This window comes from Rosa chinensis, chromosome 2, assembly GCF_002994745.2.
Source record: "Rosa chinensis cultivar Old Blush chromosome 2, RchiOBHm-V2, whole genome shotgun sequence".
NCBI classification, from domain to species: Eukaryota; Viridiplantae; Streptophyta; class Magnoliopsida; order Rosales; family Rosaceae; genus Rosa; species Rosa chinensis.
In genome coordinates, this window is record NC_037089.1 from 54,137,466 (window position 1) to 54,164,125 (window position 26,660).

At 39.2% G+C, this 26,660-nt stretch overlaps 1 protein-coding gene across 3 annotated transcripts; it reads right to left on the reverse strand.

Moving 5' to 3' along the window:
- Positions 1-320: 320 nt before the first annotated feature.
- LOC112183447 lies at positions 321-21,011 on the reverse strand. 3 transcript variants are annotated; one of them, XM_024321829.2, is made up of 3 exons: positions 19,829-21,011; positions 1,335-1,847; positions 321-994 (listed from the first exon to the last, which is right to left on the reverse strand). In XM_024321829.2, exons 1-3 carry the CDS (start codon positions 19,899-19,901, stop codon positions 462-464), a joined length of 1,119 nt encoding a protein of 372 aa, XP_024177597.1. In that variant the 5' UTR covers positions 19,902-21,011; the 3' UTR covers positions 321-461. The 3 variants fall into 3 exon arrangements, with proteins under 3 accessions (XP_024177597.1, XP_024177598.1, XP_024177596.1); XM_024321830.2 differs by lacking the exon at positions 19,829-21,011 and adding an exon at positions 3,208-3,372; XM_024321828.2 differs by lacking the exons at positions 321-994; positions 1,335-1,847 and adding exons at positions 16,780-17,565; positions 17,895-18,407 and having other exon boundaries at positions 19,829-20,011.
- Positions 21,012-26,660: the final 5,649 nt, after the last annotated feature.

The following is a 26,660-nucleotide window of genomic DNA, read 5'->3' on the forward strand; positions in this document are numbered from 1 at the left end:
AAGACGACGCAGTCAAGGTTGGGGTTTTCGTCCTGGATGGCTTTGACTGGTCACTAGAGCACTCTCTCTCCGCAGCCGTTGGTGTAGGGGTGGAAGAATGCGACAGCGCGGTGGAGGTTGTTTCTGGCGGTGGAAGAGAGAGAGTGAGAAGAGAGAATGTGCTGCTGGAGTGAAGAGAGAGAGGGAGGAAAGAGAGAATGCATCATGAGGCTGGAGAGAGGAGTTGAGTGGCAATGTTGTAGTTTGTTAATTAAGCTGAAGGTAAAGTTGTCATTTTACATTAAATGAGGTTAGTGAGAATAAAAATCTGTTGTGGGGGTAAGTGGGATAACTTTAGCTTATTTTGGAGCTTTTGGTCAATGACCCATTATTATATAATTAATTAATTAACATATAATTAAAAAGGCTCAAGCATTATTTCATCATCTCGGTCTCACACAACTAACTTCTATCAGCATCAATCAAACACGTCGTCCGCGAATGATGAGCAACTTGATATCATCGATCACCGGACCACACAGAGAGCCGGAGTGATCGCTCGACATGGTATAGAACGTGCTCAGAAACATGATACGTGTGCGCGGCGACACGGCGGTGAAGAGGAGCCTGGCCTTCTTGAACCCTCCTTCGCCTTTGGACTCGTAAGGAACCTTCACCGTGTCCTTGCCGGCAAATGCCTCGACAACGAGGGAGCCTTGGCAGCCGTTGTTGCTGTCGCCAACGAAGAATGTGAGAGCGTAGCGCCTGCCGGGCTTGGTGAAGACCACCTGGGTCAATTCGCTCTCTTTTCCGGCGACGAGCTCGATGGCCCTTCGACCTTCGGGGACGGTGTAGTGATTGGAGTCGATGTATTTAACGGCCTTGAGGGATTCGATGATCCAGCCTGGTAGTGGACTGTGGTCGTCTTCGATGTGCGGTGGGATGAGGACACCCCATGATGTGCTGGGAAACAAATAAGGTCCTTCTTCGAAGTTGCCATTCTTCAACAAGTTGGCTGCAAAATGTAAATTACCAAATCAATGTTTAATCATAGAAAAACAAAAATAATGTAATGGATCTAGCTAGTCGTTGTTTATGTTATTCATTAGAATTGGGTTCTATTGATATGGTATGATAATGTCATAAAACTATTTATACCATATTCAATCATAATTCTGATAATATAGCAAATTTAAGTTTTTTCATCATGGATCAAGATCGTTCAAAATGTTTCAAACTTTTTATTTCTGACTCTCCAACATAGTATAGGACAATTCATGTGATAAATGAAAAAGAAAATTTGGATTTTTTATGGCAACTTGCATATTTTATCCTTAATTAACCTTAGGTATTACCTCTAGTACGCTGAGGAATCTCCATGACCTTCAAAGCAACCGAATCGATTAGCGGGCCACAAGCTGGATCCTTCTCCACCCCCGGGTTATGGATGGTTACCTCAATCTCATCAGCAAAAGCTTTAAAGCCCCAAGAATATGAATCCCAACCAGTGTTGCTGTACGTGGTCTGAACCGGAATTATGCCAAAGTCTTGTTTCTCAATGTTGGGATTGACTGAAATGTTCACTGTCTCCTCTTGTGCACACGTATGGGCCGCACTGAACGTTATGGAGTAGAAGCCGCCATTGGTCACCTTGATCTTCTGCTTGATCGAGGCGTCGTTTCCAAGCCTGATGGCGGAGCCACCCTCGGGGACCACCAGCAACATGTCGCCTTGCTTGTGGCCGGATTTTATGTATTCAATATGGCCTGAGGTTTCCCAGTTGGGAATGGCATTGTGGGCTGTTACCACCGTGCCTTTCATTTGTGACGGTTTAGGGCCATACTCGAAGTTGCCATTCGGTAATAGACCTGAAATCGATCGGGCTAATAATTAACCTCATGCACAATTTCTCTTACCCTAGCCAACATACACATTAAAATGACGATGGGAAATTAAACTAAGATACCTAAACTGAAACTCAATAAATATTTGGCTAGCAGTAAAAGAAAATGTGATAAATAAATTTAAAAAATTAAAAAAACTTTATAATGAAGTATTATTGTCTTTGCCTTTGTTAATGCCACGCGAAGATCACATGTACGTGGGGATGCAGTGATGGTGATGACTGATTTTGTTTAAGAACATACTTTTCATAACATGGCTGACAAAGAATCCCGACTAATTCGAGTTTGGTGACAGAAATTGGAAGGTTACTTGGTTTTTGGACTCTTGGAAATTGGAATTGCCAACTTATTATACCATTTTATCGGGACATTTTTTGTATGCTTTCTTCTATCACCCATAATGGGTTTTGACGTCGAAAATTTTACAACATTTAACATTGTAGATGTATTTGAATACAATGTAAAAGAAATTAAAACTAATCGATGATTCATACTCGTTCGATCTGTGTAATATTTCAGCTACATGCTAACAGATTTTATTTAAAAATTATTTAGTATCGGAAATTGGATATCTCGATTGATTTTGTCTGCAGTTTACTCTAGGAAAAATCTGCGCAAGCAATCCCATTTTTATACTGTTTGGACTTTGGATTGAACAACCAAGCACATGAGCTAAAATGAACTTTTAACGCCACCTATAAGCAAATCTCATAATAGGCGAGAAAGTGACATATATGCCATTCTTTTGTACATATGATATTTATGATTAATGCCAACAACAAGGATATTTTAGTCATTAATAAATCGAGTGCATGCAAAAGCATGATCGAGCCGTTTCCATGTGCAGAAAGAAAAGGTTGCCCTCGCTGGAAACTTATTTAGAACTGCATATACGAATTATTATGAAAGAAGTCGGTCGATATCTTTGTGGACTTAAAATATAAAGAGGAGCAGAAATATACTGTTTAATTATCATTCAGAAAGTAATGAAAGCAAGATCAGTTAAAGACCAAAGACAATGTCCAGCTTGATTTCTATATCTAATTTTGTAGGTATTACCGTGTTAGGAACTGGCTAGCTTTACTATACTAATTAACTACAAGACCAATTTTACAAGAATTTAAGAGCTAAGAGATGATATCGAATTGTACCGAAAGCATCCAACACAAAATCAATTAGTGTAGATAGACTAGAAATATTGTTAACTGATCATGCACATGAGACTTGAAATTTCTTATGCGAGATTCTACGTTGTCAATATGGAATACTAGGAACAAAATGGAGTTTGCAAAAGCATGAGCGAGCGAGGAGGTTAGTTAATTACCATCAGTAGGAGCAGATAAACTTGTGTGGCAACCAGCGCATAGTAGCACCAATAGCGCAGTGAGTTTGTACATGGTGGCTGAGACAGACACAAAGACTTCAATTCGATGGAGAAGAACTGATGAGAGAGAGAGAGAGAGAGAGAGAGAGAGAGAGAGAGAGAGAGAGAGAGGTAGGAATCGATAAGGTCGCAAGGAGTGAGCTGTGGTTTATATGCTGGTTCATGCCCTGAGAAAGCCACTGAGTTTGGAGGGAACTACAATAATGCCACCATTGGAACCCTATATCCTTAAAGCCAGATTCCTGGAAAATCAGATACATACTATATATGTATATATTATTAAGAAACGGCTTAAGGCCAGCCGTTTGGCCCTACCTCAAAAAAAAAAAAAAAAAAACAAAAAACAAAAAAACAAAAAAACGGCTGGTGCAAATTGAAAGCAATTTTTTTTTTTTTTTTTTTTAAAGTATGGCTACCCTCAAATCTTGATTAATGAAACTGAATACAGAGGGGGATTTAGCCTAAACCCTTGATGACAATAAGCATATAGAGAACGTCCCGAAATAATATCAGAAGTCTCTACAAAATACATGTATTCTAACAAGCGTTAATTAGCAAATAATGCACTACTAGCTACTCCATTTGCTTTAACATAACAGTGACATATCAGAAAGATAACTCAATTACAACGAAGCATAATTACTAAAATCTCAGCTTTCTCACTATGTTGTCGTCGGACAATAATTTCGACAACACTGAGTTTCATTCTGTCACTAGGAGATTGAGACCATTTAATTTATCATCACCTCGCTAGGCCAGACAAGGCACTTAGAGTGCACGCACAGACATTTAGCCTGACTAGTTCTACAAAATAGATGTAGGGACTTATTCCACACCGAAGGTGAGACAATACTAACCAACCAACATAAGCAAGAAGAAAAACAGAAATAAAAACCTAGCCCAAACAGAGGGCCCAAACCCAAGCCCACTCTGCCACACAGGAACTAGGAGAAACCACCGCGCGCCACCATCCAAGCTACAGCAGCCGCCGCTGCGCTGCGCCGCGCCGCCCCCTCGCCAGATTGGCCGGATCACCCAGATCGCGCCAGATTCGCCTCACCATCCTAGTCACTCCAGATCGCACCACCACGCTCAAACCAAAAATCAAATTCCAACTGTGCTCAATCCATCCCCAGACCGAATCTGGCTCCAAAGCAGATCCAATAAAACCACCCCAGATCCGCCACCATGACCACACCAAATCGGACACCACCCAGATCAGAGTAAACATTGCCGCCAATCCGAACCCAGCCATGCCGCGACGACAACCCTGGCAACAGCCGCGATCTCCCCCATTCCTCACCTTTCCCACTACCGCTGCAATCTCCCCAAACCAGATGCAAAACATTGATCGAGGAGCCCGACCTCACATCAAATCCACACAGGGATGACAAGGCCCGTCCGACGACGACTAAAAGGCTCACCGTCGGACAGGAAGGAAGACCGCTCTTTTTTTTTTATTACAAGGTAGCCCGAAGGCAAAGGGCAAGAAACCTAAAACACAATTAATCTTGGCTTAGTCAAGCCCAAAAGGTCAGCATTCAGAAGAGGCACGACCTCAATAGGAGGGGAGCTAAAAAATCTACAGCCAGGCTCATAACCATGCCCAATATTCGCTAACATATCAGCCACTGAATTACACTCTCTGTAAATATGGGTAAGGGACACATCCCAATTCCTACTCAAAAGCTCTTGACAATTTGCCACAATACTGTAAAGGGGGTGGAGATGAGCAATGGGAGAGAGAACCAACTTGACCGCAACAAGTGAATCCATTTCTATTTTCAACCGTCTACAACCATTCTGCCAAGTCATTTCCATTCCTTTCAGAAGCCCCCAAAGTTCAGCTTCAATAACTTGACCAGTGCCCAATTTGGCAGAAAACCCATTCATCCATTCCCCTCCATCATTTCGAAGGGCTCCTCCAGCACATATAATCCCAGTATTTTTATGAAAACTACCATCAACATTTAACTTGAGCCAATCCTTAGGCGGAAATTGCCAACATAGTTGAGCTACCTGTCTTGGAGGTTTAGCATGTGTAATCATATTTGCTTCAAAAAATTCTCTGGTAGCCTGATGAATAATTAAAGAAGGCCAAACAGGAAACCTAAAGGAATGATCCAAGATGATGCTGCACCTCCATTTCCAAATATACCAAAGCCCCATAGCAAAATAGCAACACCAAGGAACCTCATATTGCATTCTCACAGGGGACTTTAAATTGATAATCAACCAATCATTAAAGGGTAGAGTATAAGTTGAGGAGAACTCACTTGTGGGATGGAGGGCAATCCAAATCCTCATAGAAATAGTGCAGTCTTTGAAGAGATGGTCCAGAGATTCAAAGGGGCATGCGCATCTTGGGCAATGAGTATCTATAGCCAAGCCTCTACGAACCCTTACGTCATTAGTTAGCAACTTATCATGCACAAGAGTCCATAAAAAGGTTTTCACCTTAGGAGGGACTTGAAGTTTCCAAATAAAGTTCCAAGGCCATGGTTGAGGATCCTGGTTCAAAAACAGAGAATGATAAGCAGATTTAACAGAAAAGTTACCATTCTGAGATAACCTCCATATGATCGTGTCATCACCACTTCGAATACCTCTGGCATGCAAACTCAAAATTTTTAATTTCACCTCCTCAGATAAAAAATCTTGCACCCGGTGTAAATCCCAACCAGTATCACCATGAACATCACACACTCTTAGCCCTTCGAGGTTGGGAGGAATAGGCATCAAGGCTATAGCAGATAAAGTACCAAGACCTGTCCAATCATCATTCCAGAAGGAAATTTGCGTACCAGAACCAATCCTCCATTTGGATCCCCTAAGGAGCAGTTGAGCTCCATAAAGGATGCCTTTCCATGTACTAGAGCTAGAAGGAAAAGGTGAAGTTAGCTTTTGCATAATGCAATCATCTTTGAGGTACTTTTTGTTCAAAGCCCGAGCCCACAACCCTTGTTCCTGTTGAAGTAGTCTCCATCCTGTTTTGGCTAACAAAGCCTGATTCATCATACATGTCTTCTTCAATCCCAACCCACCATAACATTTTGGTTTACAGACCGTATCCCATTTCACTAGATGGATTTTATTCTGTTCTTCAGTGTGTCCCCAGAGAAAGTTCCTGTTCAAACGATCAAGAGTATTACAAATGGACATAGGGAGTCTTACTGATTGCATGGTATAAACTGGAAGGCTAGCAGTAACTGATTGAATTAGAGTGTGTCTCCCAGCCATAGAAAGGGTGTGGCTTTTCCAGGAAGTAAGTCTGAGTTGAGCCTTTTCAACAAGGCCTTTATAAGTTTCAGGAGTAACTCTCGAATGTAACAAAGGCACTCCAAGATACCTCCCTAGATCATCGGTTAAAGGAGAACCACAAATGTCTGATAGATGAGCTGCTAGATCGTCCTCAGTATTAGGAGAACAGAAGAGGGAGGATTTCTCAAAACTTACTTCTTGGCCTGAATTTAAGCAAAAGCAATCAATACAAGAGCGCATCACATCAGCTTGAGGAAGAGAAGCCTCTGCAAATAAGATCAAGTCATCTGCGAAGAAAAGATGAGAGACAGCAGGACCATTTCGAGAAATTTTCACAGGTTTCCAAGAACCTTGTTCCACCTGAAAATTAATTAAATGTGAAAGCTTCTCCATACATAAGACAAAGAGGTAAGGGGACAAGGGATCACCCTGCCTTAGCCCACTCTTTGGACTGACATTAGCAGTAGCTTCACCATTAATAATGACTCTGGAGTTAACAGAAGTAAAACATTGAATCATCAGTTGTAAAAGTTTACCCCGAATACCCACTTCCCAGAGCACACTTTTAATAAATTGCCACTGCATCTTGTCATACGCTTTAGCAAGATCAATCTTCCAAGCCATAAACCCAAGTTTCCCTCGGGAGTTGCGAAACTTATGCAAGAGTTCTTGAGCAACAATAATATTGTCAGTTATATTTCGTCCAGGAATAAAACTAACATGTGTAGGAGAGACCAGCGTACTCATAATAGGCCTTAATCTCTGCACAATTATCTTTGAGATCACTTTATATAGAGTATTGCAAAGACTAATCGGACGCAACTGCTTCATAGAGAGAGGGCTTGCCACTTTGGGAATTAAGGCAATAAGAGTGTTATTCAGATTCTCAGGGAGCTCACATTTATCAAAGCACTCTTTAACCAACTGAATAATGTCCTCTTTACATGTCGACCAATGGAGCTGGAAGAATTTAGCAGGAATTCCATCAGGGCCTGGAGCTTTGAGACCACCAATAGAGAACAAGCTATTCTTTATTTCTAATTCAGAAACCTCACGATTGAGGTCCCCAAGATCACTTGGTTCAATTCTTGGAAACATATTAGAAATAACTTCACTTACTCCTATGGTATTCTTTTCTCTGAATAACCCCTTGAAGTAGTTCACAACAATAGTATGCAGGTCATCTCTATCAGTCCTCCAAATGCCATTCTCATCTTCAAGCCCTTCAATTCTGTTTCTTCTTCTGCGAATAATGGTGGATAGGTGAAAAAAATTGGTGTTCTTATCCCCCTCTCTCAACCATGTATTTCTCGATTTTTGTTTCCAGAAAACCTCTTCACTGGACAACAGCTCCTGATATTCTTTAGTTAACTCTCTCTCCAGATTCACAAGAAAAGGAAGCTTTCGTTGACAGAGAACCTTTTGAATACCTGCAAGACGAGCAATTAGTCTTCTTTTTTTTCTAAAGATGATAGGTGCATTTTAATGTGATATTTTAAATGTTAATTCCTCACATTTTGCTTAGTTATTCCTTAACGAATCGTTTTTTAACTTAATTTCTATTTTTAGGTACATTGGAGTAGATGAAGAAGAAATGAGTGTTACGTCCATAATTACCTAGAAATGATGGAGAAGAATGAAAATGCACTAAAAAGTCAACTTTGAATATTTTCTTACTCCGGCTAGGAGAATCAGAGCCAAGCAAGGAAGAAGGAGCGGCCGCCTGACCAAATGAACTTCAAATGAGCTGAAACCTTCCAGATCCATTCTAGACACCCAAAGGATCATTTCTTATGAAGAGTGCCAGAGAAAAATATGAGTGGAAGGCCTTCAAACAATCAGCCCAATTCTCTACAGAAGCAAAACCAGAAAACTGGACCTGTAAGAGGTCCAGCAGCATTTCCGGCCCAACCACAAGGCAAGAAATTCTGAAATTTTACCACAGTAATCTACACTCATAGAGGAAAATTTCATATGAAGAAGTCGAAGGCATATAATGAAGTCTTGTTGGAGAAATAATTGAAGGAATAAAGGGGCAGAAACTGACTTGAAAACAGCTCAACACCACATATTCATGTTTCCCACCCACATGAAGAAAGCTAGATGCTTTTCTCTTTTTCCTTGGATATATTTTTTCTACAATCTCTTTAATAGATCATCATCACTTCCATGTTGCTGCACCTTCATGCTTTGCTTTCATTTCATCATTTCTCTTTCTTTTACATATTTTACAAACCACTCTCATACTCCACTTTCATTATTTTTCTTCATCTCATCATTTCACTCTTCTTTTTCTTCCCTATTTAAACACCTTCTCCTCTCATTCTAAAACCAATTCCTTCATCCATTTCATCTTCTTGTCTCACCATTTCCTCTCCATTTTCCTTAGTCACCATTTCCCATAAATTCCTTCATCCATTTCATCTTCTTGTCTCACCATTTCCTCTCCATTTTCCTTAGTCACCATTTCCCATAAATTCCTTCATCCATTCCATCTTCTTTGTCTCACCATTTCCTTTCCATTTTCCCACACACATTCCTTCATCCATTCCATCTCCTTGTCTCTCCATTTCCTCTCCATATTTCTTCTCCATTCTCTAGTTTTAAGTTTCTGCATTTTCAAGCAAGGAGAGGAAGAAGAAGAAGGAGCCGTGAAGATCATATCCTCCATCATCCACCTTGAAGGCTTGCTTCCAAGATTCAAGATCCAACCATCTAGCTCTCCATCTCCATCTCCACTCACGGTGTAATTCGTTCCTTTTCCTTGTAACCTTTTTGGTTTCCTTGTTTGATTTCGTATGAACTTGTTTCTAGTTAACAATAATGTTTAGGGCAAAGTTTAAGCCCAATTTCTATGTTTAAATAAAGTTTTCGAAATCTATAATTGTGATTCTAAGTTGCTTATGTGAGTTTGTTCGATTAAATTTGCTTTACAGAAAACTTTTATATGTTTATCTTATTTGGGTCGACACTTATAGGATTTGCATGTAATTGGTGCTAGGTTTAAGAACATGAAATCGACTTTTCGTTTTGTGTAAACTTCAATCAAAAGTAGTAAAGGTTCTGGACAAGAATCGAATTTAATTGAAGAGGATTGCAATTAGGTGGACTTTTCCATAACTAAGTTGTACACTTGAGTTGATAGCCTTTCTCTATGTCTAATGCGTTGAACATGTCATGATTGACTAGCTTTCTAGGGCTTGATTGCATGTTTGATAGGATTAATCTAGGTGCTTTCGCTTAGGTTAATTAGCATTGAAAAGTAAAATATGGGAAATCATTTGCTTTCGAATGTTTCACATGATCAACTCCTCTCTCATGACTTGGAAGAACAATTATAGGGTTTGAATCGAATTTGATTACATGGAATTGATTTTGATCTTTGTTCCTTGCGTTCCACCCTTGTATATATGTTTTTACGTTTTCTTTATTTTATTTATTTTAATTTTAATTTTAAGAATCCTAATCCCCCCTTATTTGTGTTTACTTGTATATATTTATTCTTTATTTTATTTTTGTAAATAATACTTTATTATTTTAATTCTTTATTTGTTCATACAATTATATATATTTATATTCTTTATTTTATTTTTGTAAATAATACTTTTCTTTATTTGTTTCACAATGACAGGTGTACCCTCAATCCCCGGATAGAACGATCCCTATTTGCTTATACTACTAACGATATTTCAGGGTTAAATTGTGCGCTTCCCAAAAGCGACATCAAAAGATATTCCCAAAGACTTCCGCATTCCATTTCTTAACTGCACCAGTAAACAAGTTCATCTTATTGGAGATTGAAAGGTCCTCCATGGACCAATTTTGCCTGACAAAGTCTCCAAAATCAGAGTGATTCAACCACATTGCCTCAAAACGAAAGGGTTTGAGAGTTGGAGAAGGAGTTTGAGCTCTACTCAAACTGAGAAAAATAGGACAATGATCAGATTTAAGTCTTGCCACATGTTGAACAAAGGCATCTGGAAATTCATGTCTCCACGAAATATTATAGAGGCCTCTATCCAGTCTCTCCAAAATCTCTTCCCCATTCCTGTTAGCCTTCCATGTGAAATTAGCACCAATGTAGCCCATATCAATCATGAGGTTTCGGTCAACCCAATTTGCAAAGCTACCCCCACCCAAAACAGCCCGTCCCCCTTGTTTATCTGCATCTGAAATTAACTCATTAAAATCACCAGCAATAAGCCAAGAGATGGTACAATTGGAATTAAAATTATCCAAATAGGACCAAAGCTCCTCACGTAAACCATGATCAGGACTTGCATAGACAGCAGTGAAGAACCATTGCTTATGTGAAGATTCAGTAATAAGAGAGGTAATAGACTGAAAATTACTATCCACCACATCTAACTTCACCTGTCGTTCATCCCATAATAACCAAAGACCACCAGAAAAACCAGTAGCATCTTCAAGAGCAACAGATGAGAAGCCCAAAGAATTTGCAACATTTTTAGCCTTGTCCCCACTAATTCGAGGCTCAGAAATCACCAGGATATTAAATCTATAAATTCTTCTCAGATCCTGGATAATACCAGGCAGTTTTGAGTCTGCAGCACCTCTAACATTCCAATATAGAATACTTGACATGATAACAAGATTTAAGAGGGTGAAAAACAAAGGGCATACCCTTATCAATGAGTAGGTGCAATTTCCTCCATGGAAGAAGAAACTACACCAACCATATCTGCATTAGAACTAGCATCCCCAGGAATAAAATCCTTGCTTACCCCAGAAGAGCTAGCACACACCAACGGTACTGCACCAACCATGGAAACTGTCACAGCATTCCCCAATTGAGTATCAACAGCATCAGTTAGGTTAGGTGCCTTTGGAGGAGAGGAGACTGTTAAATTCGGAGTTTGTTGAACATCTTGTGGTTGTATGACAAACGGTCTAACAACAATTCCGTTTGTTATATCTTTCAGAGCTTTCCTCTGCCGAGTAGGCTTCTTCAAAACTCTTTCCTTAGCCTGATCTGGTTCAACAGTAGGTGTTGCCCGTTCAGCAAAGGCGGGTGAGATAGCATGATCAGCTTGTTCAGATGTAGCAGCTTTACTTTTATTTTTTCCTCTGGGATTGGCTGAAAGTTTTCTATTCAGCACTGGCCGACTACTTTGCTCAACATTAACAGAGCTTTTCTTCAAACTAATTTCCCTTTGGACTGGTTTCCATGTCTTTGGAGTGGCGGGGCTGATTGTCGATGCCACTAGTTTGGCTGAAGGAACAGATGGGTCTTCAATGTCATTTGCAAGCACTTGGAACCGAGACCCTTGATATTCTACCTTCCCACTCCCAGAGGACTTATTCTTCATATTAGTCTTCTTTTTCTTATAGCTCACATCATTCCATGGCCCAAGGCCTACCACATTGGTACCATCTACATCCTTTCCCATTTCTGTAATATTCTGATCAACCTGAGACATGGAGCCAGAGGCTTCCGTTTCCATGGACACAACATTCTTATCAGTCACAGATTTGGTTGATATAACAGCGGCACTCTCATTCTCCTTGCTTTCAGGACATTTTGCTTTTGTGTGCCCAACAATACCACAAGTATAACAGAAAGTAGGCATACATTCATACTCTATTCTATACCAAGTGCTCTTCACCTGTAACTCAGCTCGCAAAGGCTTCGCTAAATCCAATTCAACACAAATTCTTGCATACTTACCTCTTGCTTGAGCAGCAGTATGCAGGTCCACTTTAACAGTCTCACCAAGAAGATTACCGATCTGAGTAAGAGAATCAAGCTTGAAATAACAGATATCCAAACCAGCAATCCGCACCCAAACAGCTAGATGGGTAACACGGTGGTTCGTTGAATCGAAATCAGGCTTCCATTTTTGCATCGCCACATATTGTCCAGCAATCATCAGCGGTCCACCTGTTAGCACAGAATCCATATCTTCCTTCAACACAAATTTGACAAGGAAGAAATCATTGGGGATATCAATAAGGAACCAAGGACCTTTCAAATTCCATCTGGAGTTGAGGCGATCTAGAAGAAAATTATAGGTCATTGGTCTACCCAACGTTTTGAGCACAACAGTATGACGCCAAGGCTTGCATAAATCCTCCTCCACCTTATCAGAAAACTGAATAGATGGACCCCGCTCCAGTTCACAAACCGTATAATCATCCACTGTGATTGGAGAGATAGCATCCAACCCTCTCGAAGAGGGATCAAAAACCTCATTTCCCATCAGAGATGCTTTGAAATTCAGAGCTACCGGAATGGGTGACGGTTCGTGAGATGCCGTCTCCATCGCAGATATACTCCCCACAGTTTCTAATCGTGCTCTTTTCTTTCCATCAGAGATTTGAGTAGTAGCATCTCCACCACTCTCCTCACAAGAGGACGAGGTAAAGACGAAGGGAAATGCCGGCGACGCCACGGTGACAGCGCCGTCAAAAAACCCCCGATGTTTTCTCTTCCAAAGCCCGCCGGCAGGAAACTGCAGCAGCAGCCGGAGGCTCCAGTCCGCAGAAACCAGTAATAGAAAGCTTCAGATCTACCTTTGTCTGCAGAGTTACTGTAGCAGCATGTGAATTATTCAGAAAGTACTGTAGCAGCAGAGAGAGAATCCTCTTTTCACTGTAGCAGCATGTGCTTGTAGCTGAAAAGAAGACCGCTCTTTTTCGTCAAGCGCGTGCATGGTTTTGTGAAAGCAATTAAGTTGACTATATTTTCAATATCATTTATGATTAAATGGTTAAATTATTGAAATGATCAAATCTGGCATATAGTCTAAATTCATATTAATTCTCTACCGTGTGTTGGTGGGGTGGTAAGGCTCTGAACTCTCATTTGGGAGGTCAGGAGTTCGAGCCCCATCATGGGTGGGGAGGGGTGGGGATTAAAAAAAAAAAAAAAAAAAAAAAAAATATTAATTCTCTACCGTCTCTCACCATCTATTACGTAACATTTAGGTTAACAACTTTGGTTAATTGTTTGTTCAACTTACATTATCATTAAAACAGCATCTTCATGTTAGATTAAGTTTTGCTTCACTGTATAAAACATAGGATAATTAGTTGTGAAAATTAACTTTGAAATCTCAAGAATTAATACTTTTTGTCCAAACAGATTAACAATTCCATGCGGAGCACAACCCTGCACACACACACACACTCTATATATACGTGTGATTCTTACGTAGGGCAAACGTATAACATGGCTGGTAAAGCTGCCAAATCAATAAACATGCAAGAGGGTGTTTTGGGTATTTCATTTTAATAAGTAAGGATAAATTCGGAACACACTTAAAATTTTCTGAATTTTGATTAGACTACTCCACCGTCACGTAGTACGCTTGCCCTACGTAAGAATCTCTCATATATAGGAATTTCTTGGTTTCAGTAAACTACTGACACTTAATTACTAGCTAGTTCTTAATAATAATACTAATTCTGATCCTTAACTTGAACTTTTAGGAACTGTCTTCTAGTGGAGGTAATTATCCTCTAGACAAGAAGTTCCAAATGCATGTGTTTTCGTCCAATATAAGGTCGGATAGTGCCTATGCGGTGTCGGTTTCAAGCCTCTACCTCCCTCCTATTTTGGTCGTTCTACTTCTACCTCCCTCCTCCTTCTAGCAAAAGTCCTCCATTCGTTTAAATAATAACATTATTTAGAGGATACTAAAATAATGTCTAAACTGTAAACTATCATACTATTTGATTTTTAAATTTTTTTTTTAACCTTTTAAGAAACGATGTTATACGCAACATCTTTACGATATATTATTTTAAAACATTTTAACTCATAATATTTTTATTATTACAGGAATATCCAATATCTTGATCATTGTGTGTGTGTATATAACCTAACCCAAACCAATCCTAAATCTTATCACGCAAACCCACATGGCTGCGGTGGACATAATTAATGTCTTCTTGGATCTTCAAATAAGATTGGAAAAACGAAACCATCCACATCCCCCAATAATTTGAATTTGGGCTACATACTGGTTTACTACCCTGTGGTTTACGTCCAAAATCAATTCAGTTCCTGAACTTCTAATTTCATCAAAAACACCAATGTATTTTCAATTTTGATCTAATAGGTCCAATTCGTTAATATTCTGCTATGTGTTCAACTTATAGTTGGATTATTTAATGAAAAACTTTTTATTTGATAGATTTCTAATAGTGAGACTCACTCTTAAATTGACTATGCATGTCACCTCAACACCACATCATAAAACATAGGCCATATATAAGTCACGTCAATAAGTTAAATGACTCAATTATCAGAAGACTAACAGATTGGACCTATTAGATCAAAATTGAAAGTACATGGGTGTTTTGGATAAAATTAGAAGTTCAGAGACTGAATTGATTTTGGACCTAAACCACATGGTAGTAACCAGTATTTAGCCCTAAATACTTTGAATTTAATCACATTCAATCAATCAATCTCTTTAATTATATATTTAACCTTGTAGCTCGTGCAATAAATCATTGTGGTACGCTAAAATCAAACACTTCTACTAATTTATTTGTATATATAATGTATACAATGATTAGTGATAGGAGCTAGGACCTGAATCAAATAGTGTATAATCGCTTAACAACAAGCCTAAAGCTACGTAAGAATAATCTCGCCTTCTAAGGAAAAACTATTCATCTAATCTAATCTGTCAAGCACGCAATTGTGGTACAATATCAACTAGAAACGTCTTAGAAAAAACATATAGAAATTACCCCTACTGCAAAGGCTTGAGTCCATAATGTCTTGTTTTGTTGAACCCTAAACAAGTATTTGCTCAGAGTCTTCAGTATCCAACAAGCTCTTCAGTATCGAACAACCTCGGCATCAGGTTGGTCCTCATGCTTTTCAACTGTTTATCATGAACCTTGGGCTTGTTCTTGCGACCTCTAGGGCTACCCTTCTTCTTCAGAGTCTTCCCAATAGTAACCGGGTCATAGCTAGATATTACGCCACAAATTTTTACACCACAACACTAGCTATATATATATATATATATATATATATCCCAACAAACTTCAAATTCATATACACGTGTTATGCAAATCTATTGAATGTATGTAAGTAAAAAACAGGAAAAACTTTTCTTCGAGAGAGCCCAAGGAAGCCACCACCACCAAACCAAGGCTGTCTTCTCTGATTCTCTTCTCGTTCGGTGATGTTCTGATGTAGACGTTGCTGCCGGATGGGTGATGCTTGGACTATGGTCTTTTGACCCCTGAGATGCTTTGGCTTGATGTTTTGACAATGGAGGTTTGATCTTTATTCAGGTCGAAGCATCCTGGCATTCTTTGTGCATCCTTTCAAGGAAAGCACGGTGGTAGAGGACTGGATTTGGGCCTAGACGAGACCAGCAGTTGGGAGGTCACCATTGATGAGGACTGCGACGACTTGGAATCAGAGAATCCCACCTTTTGGATATGCCTAGTTCCAGGACGTATCTTTGTCCTCTGATGGCAGCGTGAGGGTGGTCTTTCCTAAAGCGGGAAGGTGGCGCACGAGTCTGTGTGGTAAGGGTCTTGTGGCGGATTGTGGTGGCTGTTTCGTGGGTATGCAATGCAGGATGTGAGATCGGGGTGAATTTGGGCCTTGCCTATTAGGCCTAGGACTTATCTATCTTTCGGATTGGTAATTTGGGTTGGGGTTTTTGCCTTAGGCCTATAGTAACAATTGGTTTGTCTTTCTTTTATTTCCCTTTGTTTAGGGAACTCTAGCTAGGTTAGTAATTTAGTTTACTTTAAAAAATTCCCAAGGTTTTTTAGGGAGCTATGCACTTTTGTACCTAGCCTCTAGCGAATCTTCTAGAGTAGTACCAATGGAGGATTCCTGCTATTTCGATGTATTTAATGTCAAATAAGTGACCTAGTTCTATGTACCATTGTGGGTACTAACACATCGTCTTGTCTGTCTCGATGGCAGCGAAAAAGTATATATGGGTCATTCTGACTTTTTATCAATATATTGGCTTTGCCTTCATTCAAAAAAAAAAAAAATTTAATCAAATGTATGTGCATATCTATTGATCAAATTTCATAAAATATTTTCTATTCTAGATTGAAGAACAAAAAAATGTTGTTTAAATCTAAGCATGAGTGTATTGAAAAGAAAGAAAAACAAAAAAAAAACAATTTTTTTTTTTTAAAAGAAAACTAAAATAATTTAGAGTTACTAAATTTTGAAATGATATGATGACATTTTTCTTTTAAGTATTACATGACATGATTTGACAAATATGTGATGTGTATAGGTGACATGACATGACACTTAGAATTGATACCATAAATTTTAGGCACAATCATAATTCAAACTCAAACTACACATCTTAATTTCTCCTATTACAAGAACGTACCTAAATAAACCCCCTATCTAATATAAGTATTATATTATAAATTAATTAATTAACGGCTAATTGAAAAGGCTAGCTCAAGCAAAGCAGGCACATTTTCATCGTCTTTATCATCTGGATATCACAAAACTAACTTCCATAAGCATCAATCAAACACGTCGTCCGCGAATGCTGAGCAACTTGACATCATCGATAACCGGACCACACAGAGAGCCGGAGTGATCGCTCGACATGGTATAGAACGTGCTCAGAAACATGACACGTGTGCGTGGCGACGCGGCGGTGAATAGCAGCCTGGCCTTCTTGAACCCTCCTTTGCCTTTGGACTCGTAGGGAACCTTCACTGTCTCCTTGCCGGCAAATGCCTCGATAACGAGGGAGCCTTCGCAGCCGTTGTTGCCGTCGCCGACAGAGAATGTGAGGGCGTAGCGCCTGCCGGGCTTGGTGAAGACCACTTGGGCCAATGCGCTCTCTTTTCCGGCGACGAGCTCAATGCCTCTTCGGCCTTCGGGGACGGCGTAGTGCTTGGAGTCGATGTATTTAACGGCCTTGAGGGATTCGATGATCCAGCCTGGTAGTGGACTGTGGTCATCTTCGATGTGGGGTGGGATGAGGACACCCCATGATGTGTTGGGAAACACATAAGGTCCTTCTTCGAAGTTGCCATTCTTCAACAAGTTGGCTGCAAAATGTAAAATACCAAATCATTGTTGAATCATAGAAAAACAAAAATAATGTGACTGACCTGGCTAATTGTTGTTTATGTAATTCATTATAATTGAGTTCTATGAATATGGTATAGTAGTATCATAAAAATATTTGTACCATATTCGATCATATTTCTAATAATCACAAATTTAAATGTTTTGATCGTGGGTCAAGATCGTTGAAAATTTTTCAAAGTTTCTACTCCGACTCTCCAACATAGGGTATAGGATGATCCATGTGAGAAATGAAAAAGAAAATTTGGATCTTTTAAGGCGTTGTGCCTATATTATCCTTAAATATTACCTCTAGTACGTTTAGGAATCTCCAAGACCTTCAAAGCAACCGAATCGATAAGCGGGCCACAAGCCGGATCCTCCTCCACCCCCGGGTTATGGATGGTTAGCTCAATTTCAGCAGCATCAGCATTAAAGCCCCAAGCATATGAATCCCACCCGTTGCTGCTGTACATGGTCTGAACCGGAAATATGCCAAAGTCCTGTTTCTCAAGGTTGGGATTGACTGAAATGTTCAATGTCTCCTCCTGCGCACATGTACGGGCCGCACTGAACGTTATGGAGTAGAAGCCACCTTTGGTCACCTTGATCTTCTGCTTGATTGAGGCGTCGTTCCCGAGCCTGATGGCGAAGCCACCCTGGGGAACCACCAGCAGCATGTCGCCTTGCTTGTGGCCGGATTTTATGTACTCAACGTAGCCTGAGGTTTCCCAGTTGGGAATGGCATTGTGAGCTGTTACCACCGTACCTTTCATTTGTGACGGTTTAGGGCCATACTCGAAGTTGCCATTCGGTAGTAGACCTGAAATGAATCGGACTAGTGATTAAACTTATGCACAATTGATCTTACCACTAGCCAAAATACACATTAAAATCATGATGGGAAATTAAAATAAGAAACCTAAAGTGAAACTCGATAAATATTTGGCTAGCAGTAAAAGAGAATGAGACGAGTAAATAAATAAAACAACTTTATAATGAACATATAAATGTACGTGTAGTATTGTCTTTGCATTTGTTAATGGCACGAGAAGATCACATGTGGTGTCGACCTATACCATGTGATGGTGATGACTGATTTTGTTTAAGATCATACTTTTAATAACATGGCTGACAAAGAACCCCGACTAATTCGAGTTAGGTGACAGAAATTTGCATGTTACTTGGTTTTTGGACTCTTGCAATTGCCAACTTATTATACCATCAAAAAGATAACATTACATGCATTTTATCGGGTCATTTTTTGTCTGCTTTCTTCTATCTCCCATAATGGGTTTTGACATTGAAATTTCTACCGAATTCAACATTGTAAACGTCTCTGAATACAATGTAAAAGTAATTAAAACAAACTAATAGTTCATAATCGTTAGAAAAAATAATCTAGCCGACAAATAAATCCTTATTTAAAAATTATTCAACATTCCGGCTACAGGTTGACAAATCCTTACTTAGAAAATTATCTGATACCGAAAATTGGATAGGATGATTGATTTTGTCTACAGTACGCTAGAAAAAATCTGCAATCCCATTTTTATATTGTTTGGATTCAACAACCAAGCACATGAGCTCAAATGAACTTTTAATGCCAGCTATCGGCAAATCTCTCATAACAGGCGAGAAAGTGACATATGTGCCATTCTCTTGTACATATGATTAGTACCAACAAAAAGGATATTTTAGTCATTAACAAATCGAGCGCATGCAAAAGCTAGAGAACAGCTCATGCACCGACTCCGTTTCCATGTGCAGAAAGAAAAGATTGCCTTCGCTGGAAACTTATTTAGAATTTTATATAGAAATTAATATGAAGGAAGTCGATCGATATCTTCGTGGACTTAAAATTCAAAGAGGAGAAGAAATATACTGTTTAATTACCATTCAGAAAGTAATGAAGCAAGATCAGTTAAAGACCAATTAAGGACAATTTCCAGCTTGATATCTAGCTATATCTAATTTTCCAGGTGTTAGGAACTAGCTAGCTTTACTATACTAACTACAAGACCAATTTTCCGAGGATTTAAGAGATAAAGATGATATCGAATTGTACCAAAAACATCCAACATAAAATCAATTAGCGGGAGAGAAACTTGAAATATTGTTAATTGATCATGCACGTGAGACCTAAAATTTCTGATGCGAGATTCTACGCTGTCCATATGCGCATGGAACAGTAGGAACAAAATGGAGTTTGCAAAAGCATGAGCGAGAGAGGAGGTTAATTACCATCAGTAGGAGCAGATAAACTTGTGTGGCTAGCAGTGCATAGTAGCACCAACAGCGCAGTGAGTTTGTACATGGTGGCTCACAGACACAGACTTCAATCGATGGAGAAGAACTGATGAGAGAGAGAGAGAGAGAGGTAGGAATCGATGAAATCGGAGAGAGTGAGCTGTGGTTTATATACTGGTTCATGCCCTGAGAAAGCCACTGAGTTTCGATGGAACTACACTAATGCCACCATGCGAACCCTATATCCTTAAAGCTAGCTAGCTTCCTGGAAAACCAGATATATACTATATATGAATATAATAGTATTAGCACTGACGTGCGTGTGTGACGCGCCAGTTATCTTAATCATTTATTCTTTTGGTTTGACACTTTGACATGTGCATGGCATGGATTCCAAGTCTCCAGTTAAAACAAAGCTGAGAAGAAAATTGATCAAGGAAGATTTTCAAGTAAAACCACAAACATATATATGAAAATGCTAGATTTGATGATGAAATAGATCGATAGTATAGCAGCAGAAACCTTTATTGTATACACAAAAACAAAACAAAAGCCATGATCATGAGCTGTTTAACTCTGCCTTTCGTGTTTCATCATCTTCTTAATTTTGCTTCTGCTAGTTCAGATACTTAAGCAGACGCTCTTCTGAAATGGAAAGCAAGCTTTTAAGAACTTATGGGACATATCTTCTTAAAAATAGAACAAGAGACACAGAAGAATTGGCAAAAGCTTTACTATTATCTCCAACAAACTTCACAAAATGCCCAGAACCAGAACCGAATCGGAATCAGATCGTGAAACCCTCTGAATCTTACTGTAAAATTCGAAACACGTTTAAAACCGGCCATATATTAGTTTCAGAATTCAGACTTTCGGCCTGAAAACGATTTCAGAAGCCATGGAAATGAAACCTTGTGAGAGCCTACCAACAACAAGAGCGAGACGACGACGACAACGACCTCCGGTGTCAAAGGCGGAGGTGGGTCCTCAGATCAGAAGGAGTCAGATTTGTTCAAGTTCTGGAGCTCTGGTAGTTTTTGGGATGTCGAAGTCAAATCCAAAATTCAAAGAATTTTCGAATTTCTTGGTCTCAGTAAACTACTTAATTACTAGCTACTTCTTAACAATAGTAGTAATTCTGATCCTTAACTGGAACTTTCAGGAACTGTCTTCTAGTGGAGGTAATTTTTTTTTTTTTTGTGATCAATCTAGTGGAGGTAATTATCATCTAGACATGCAAGAAGTCCCAAATGCATGTGTTTTCGTCCTAGTGCCTATGCGGTGTCGGTTTCAAGCCTCTACCTCCCTCTTCCTTCTAGCAAAGTTCCTCCATTCGTTTAAATAATAACATTATTTAGGGGGATAATAAAATAATGTCGAAACTCTAAACTATGATACTATTCTTTAATTTTTAAATAACATTATGCGCAGCATCTTTCTCATTTATTGTTTTAGAACATTTTAACTCGTAATATTACAGCGATATCCGATATCTTGATCATTGTGTGTATTAGTGTATATGTAACCTAACCCAAACCAACCCTGAATCTTATCATGCAAACCCACATGGCCGCGGTGGAAATAATTAATGTCTTCTTGGATCTTCAAAAAAGATTGGAAAAACGAAACCATCCATCCCCCAATAATTTGGATTTAATCACAGTCAATCAATCAATCTCTTTAATTATATACTTAATCTTGTAGCTCGTGGGATAAACAAAAAAACATCAGAATCAATCAGAAAATTTCGAAATCAAAGACTGGGGAAATCCTTAACCATCCAGATCTTGTATGTGCTCGGTCAGTAGCGAATCCATGCATGTGCAAATAAGCATCTTTGGTTGAGTATGCCTTCAATTTTCTTAATCCAATTACCTTCCAAATTAGTACTTTATCATTTTCCCTTTTGCTTATGTTCTTCGGTGGTCGGCAATAATTTTAGTTGTTTATGGACGTCTGGTGGAAGAAAATCCCATGCATGGGAATAATTGCAATTTTGGGATACAATCAACATGGGTGCATGTGTAGAAGTAGTGTGTTCCAATCCAATAGTTGTCAGTTTATGAGGGTACATTTGGTGAAGTTGCTATATTGATAAAGAATAATAAGACTATTTTGTTTTCATTTGGATCGGAGCTCAGATCATGGTAGCAATTGTCAGTGACTGTAACCGAATTCCTACGTCACTCCGATTGGAATTGGATTTAGTTCGGTTTTGATCGATGTATCTGCAAGCATGCCAAAGAATAGAATTGACGTGAAACATTACTCTTTCTTGCCTTGATCGATATTGCATCTAAGTTGTGTGAGCAGTACTGGCAAAAACTGAAACTTCTCAATTGTGGGTGTGGGGGAGAGGGGGGACGTAGCCAGAAATTAAAAATGAGTTGTACATAAAAATTTTGTGAATTTCAATTAGCCTAAGGTATTCAATTAGCCAACTAAAGTTTGCCAAACTTAAAATCAAGAGTAGGCTCCTATCTTAATAATGGTCCATAATCACAGCAGTACAAGAACAGATGTACTTTGCCAAACAGAAATTAAAAATGAGTTGGGCTAATTTTAGCTACATAAAAATTTTGCAAATTTCAATTAGCCTAAGGTATTCAATTAGCCAACTAAAGTTTGCCAAACTTGAAATCAAGAGTAGGCTCCTCTCTTAATAATGGTCCATAATCACAGCAGTACAAGAACAGAGTACTTGTTGTAGCAAGCTAGCTTAAGATATGTAAAGTGTGTTTGCTGGAGATGGACTTGAAAGGGCAAAGAGAGTTTCACCGGAACATCAGACTGTGGGAATCAAAGTGTTGAAATTGAAAAATGAAAACGGAGGGTGGAGATCGACTATATAATGATAAAAGAAGGGATTTTTAAGAAATTTCAAGCAAAGTAGGCAAAAAGATTAAACACAGATCATGACACATAATATCAATCGGATACATATGAAGGTATTCAATAGTTCAATTAATGTATTCAATTCCTCTAAGCGACTAAGGAGGTATTCAATTAATGTAAACTCACAAATAACGAAGACGGAGAAACAATCGATTATGATTTAAGAGGACATTGAGCTCTAGAAACAGGAGGCATGGCTGCGTGGAGTGGTGGAGGTGGCTCGGTGGCGGTACTGAGCGTCTAAGCCTCAGAGAGTCAGAGGGAGTCGTGGTGAGGGACTGAGGGATTCGTGGTGGGACTGAGCCTCAGAGGGAGTCGCGTCAGCTGCGGAATGTTAGAATCAACATGGACTTGTCACACATTAACATATAGTAAATTGATAATTAGCTTAATGTCAAAACTAGTTCAACATGGACACAAATTATAAACCTATATTGTAACTTAATGAAAGAGTGTATCAATTCATTAAGGTAAGTAATCCTATTATTGGTCTGCAAGAAAGACTACAATGAAGTGTTACATTAAGAATCTAACTAGGAAACCTAATCCGATATAGAATGCTTTAATGGGAAGCTTCTTGAGGTTTAAGTCTCCTACATATACAGATGAATTGGTCCCTGATTACTACCGACGTTTTGCATATTGTTCTGTCCATTGAGAAGCAAGTTGGTAAGTAACAGAAGGCCATATTCAGTGATCGAGTTTAGTAGCTGCATAAGATGGAATCCATGCCAGTGATTGCTGAAGATAAGCATTGATCCCTTTTATGATTGTGTGCATATATGTTGTGAGCATGTATATGGTTTTCACAATTGGTATTAGAGCATAGGCTCACAAATATGAATTAAGTTTTGCTTGGCACAAAAATCGTTTTAGGGTTTTGCAAAACAAACACAAAAAAGAAGAAGAAGGGGTTTTTGCTTTACCAACCAAGTAACTGGTCAGGTAACTGACCAAGTAACTGGTCATGTACTTGACCAAAGTAAGTTACTTAAATCAAGGCCCAGTCACAGCACGCGGAGCATCCAAGCCCAGACCCGACCAAAATCATAAAGAACAAGTGACCGTTGTATCACAACGGTTAGTTTTGATCAAGACAAAGGTCTGGGACTGGATTCGGAAACGCGTGAGATGTTTTCATCTCGGGAAGGGATTCGAAACCCCTATTGCTGTGAATCAAGAAGCCTATTAAGTCGTTTGCTGCATCTGGTTATCAAGTTCATGCTTCCGCTGAGATTTTTTGCAACAAATTGGGGAAAAAGCAAAAACAGGTTTTTCTGTGAAATTAATTTCGATTCATAGCATGATAATTGAGTTTTTGATTGTGCTCAAGAACCCTAGTTGCATTCCCGGCGTGCGTTAGGCTAGAGTAGATGGTGACCGGATGAAATTTACAATTTCTTGATTGTTCTGTGGTTTCTTGGAATCAAATCAATTTTGGTTATGCTTGAATATGCATGTTGAATTGATTGATGATATGGTATTGTATCTGTGATTGTGTAAAATTGTATGAAGAACAAAAATCTCCCAGAAATTGTTTACACATTGTTAAAGTTGACAGATACAAGAGCTTATTTTCTTACAAGGATGAATCTGGATAGAATATAAAGTAAAAGAGCTCATATGTTTTGTAGTTTTCTATTGGCATAAGTGATTATGATGCACAAAGCATTCTTGATTGATGTTGGCAAAAAGCACTGATCAGGTAACTGACCAAGTAACTGGTCAGGATCAAGTAACTGGTCAAGTAACTGACCAAGTCACTGGTCATGTAACTGACCATGTAACTGACCAAGTAACTGTACCTGATCGAGTAACAAAACTGAAATTGTGTTTTGTGTTTTAAAACTATGCTTCAGTTTTATCTTCCAAAGAAGTGGTCAAGTATGGTTTTAGAATACAAAACAGCAGTATGCATGCTTGATGAAAATAAATTCGGATACTTAGAAATTTTTCTTCTGTCTAAAGATGTGGATAAATTTCTTTGGATAACTTGTTTTCATTGAACATGGCATATTGATAAAGAACTCCAGAATGTTATGCTTCTGCTCAAAAGTGCTGCTTAACATTGTTTTTGGTTACGGACTGATATGAATGCAAGTATGGATTGTTTAGGTTTTCTGTATGTTCTTATTTTGGTTGCTTAAAGCTAAATAACACACAGAAAACTTAAAATTATTTTCTTTATAAATTGAGAACTCACATGATTTTTGTTTTGCTCCTTAGGTAACTCTTACATGAACTTGAATAGTGTCTTGATGCTAACTGGAACCAACTATAGAGCTTGGCTAGATTCTGTAGAGAACTATATGGGAATGCATGAGAATATAGACTATTGCTTTGCTGAGGAAAAGCCTGAAGAGTTGACTGAAAAGAGCACTAAGAAGGAAACTAATCTTTACAAGAAGTGGCATAGATCCAATAGAATGGCTAAGAACCTTATCCGAACATCTGTGTCTAAGACTGTCAGGGGAAGTACAGAAGAACCTGAGCTAGCATCAGATTTTTTGGAACTCATAGGTGCTAAGTTTAAAGAAAGTGAAAAAGCAGAAGCAGCTAGGCTAACCAAGGAGTTTCATGACTTAAAGTACATGGGTTCAGGGGGAGTTAGAGAGCATATTATGAAGATGATCAATATAATTGTATAGAGATCTCCCAACATCTTCCATATCGCCTCAGCAGTTTCACATTCCTCCACCATCTGTAGCACATCATCAGTCATGGCTCTAAAGAAATTACAAACCCATCATCATCTTTCCATTTAGCATAGGCCTCCACGTCATCTTCACTAGGAACCTTGATTGTTCCTGTCACATGCCCCATCTTGTGTATCCCACGAAGATAAACGGATATAATCTTCTTCCATGTTCGGAAATTGGTACCAGCGAGTATGGAAGCTCCAAAAGAACCACCTTTTGAGCTCTTGACAGAGACCTCAACTTTCTGAACCTCGTTGGCCTTAGAACCTTGAACTTCACTTTTATCATCACCTATCACAACAATACAGTAGTAAAAATCACAGAGTATGCAACGGAAAAAAGATAGGAAATTCCAACAATTGCAGCGTTTTTTTTTTTAGAAAGAACTTGTTGTATGGGTTGACCGAGACTGAGTTTAGGTCGAGTTGACTCGGTGAAACGGTGAACGAAAGGGACGATCTGACCGGAGAAGATGGCCTAAGGTGAGCGACCAGTCTGAACAGAGTAGTAAGGTGACGTCAAAAACTGGCAGCGATGGAGGATGAGCTATCTAAAGAACCGATCGGGAATCTTGGACCAGTCACGATATGGAGAAAGGCAGCGAACCTGATCTGGAAATCAAGGGACAATGCCGGCAACTGGGTCCGAACGGCGGAAGGAATCCGGTCTGAAAGGGAGACGAAGCCGGTCTGAACAGAAGAAGCCGGCGGTCTGTGCGACGAAGACCAGTCTGGAGGGCTGAGCGCCGGCGTGGCTAGGTTGGCGCAGTAGACCCGATTTGGATTGATAGGAAAGCGACGCAAGGTTGGTTTCTAAGGAGACGAAGACCAGTTTTGATAAATAACAGAGGACGACAAAAAACAAACCCAAACAAAGGGGTTTTGGTTCTGTACCAATTCCTCGGATTGAGAAAATAAAGAGAACTAAAGAGACAAAGTTCTTCCGGATCTTTGCTCTGATACCAAGTCAAAAATAAGATAAGAACTTGGGAAGTATTGAGAGAATGAATTTTTTGATAATCTTATTCATCTCACAAATGGAGGTATATAAGGGTGATTACAGGTATACAATCGACTTACGTCTCTACCCTCTACCACACAAAGAATAGGAAGGTACTAACTACAAAATAATTACAATATATTCTATCCCTAATACTATGCTATGACTCACGCTAATATTACCCCGTAATCATTCCCTCCTATTCCAAGTAAGTAAACGTGCCCTTAGTGGAG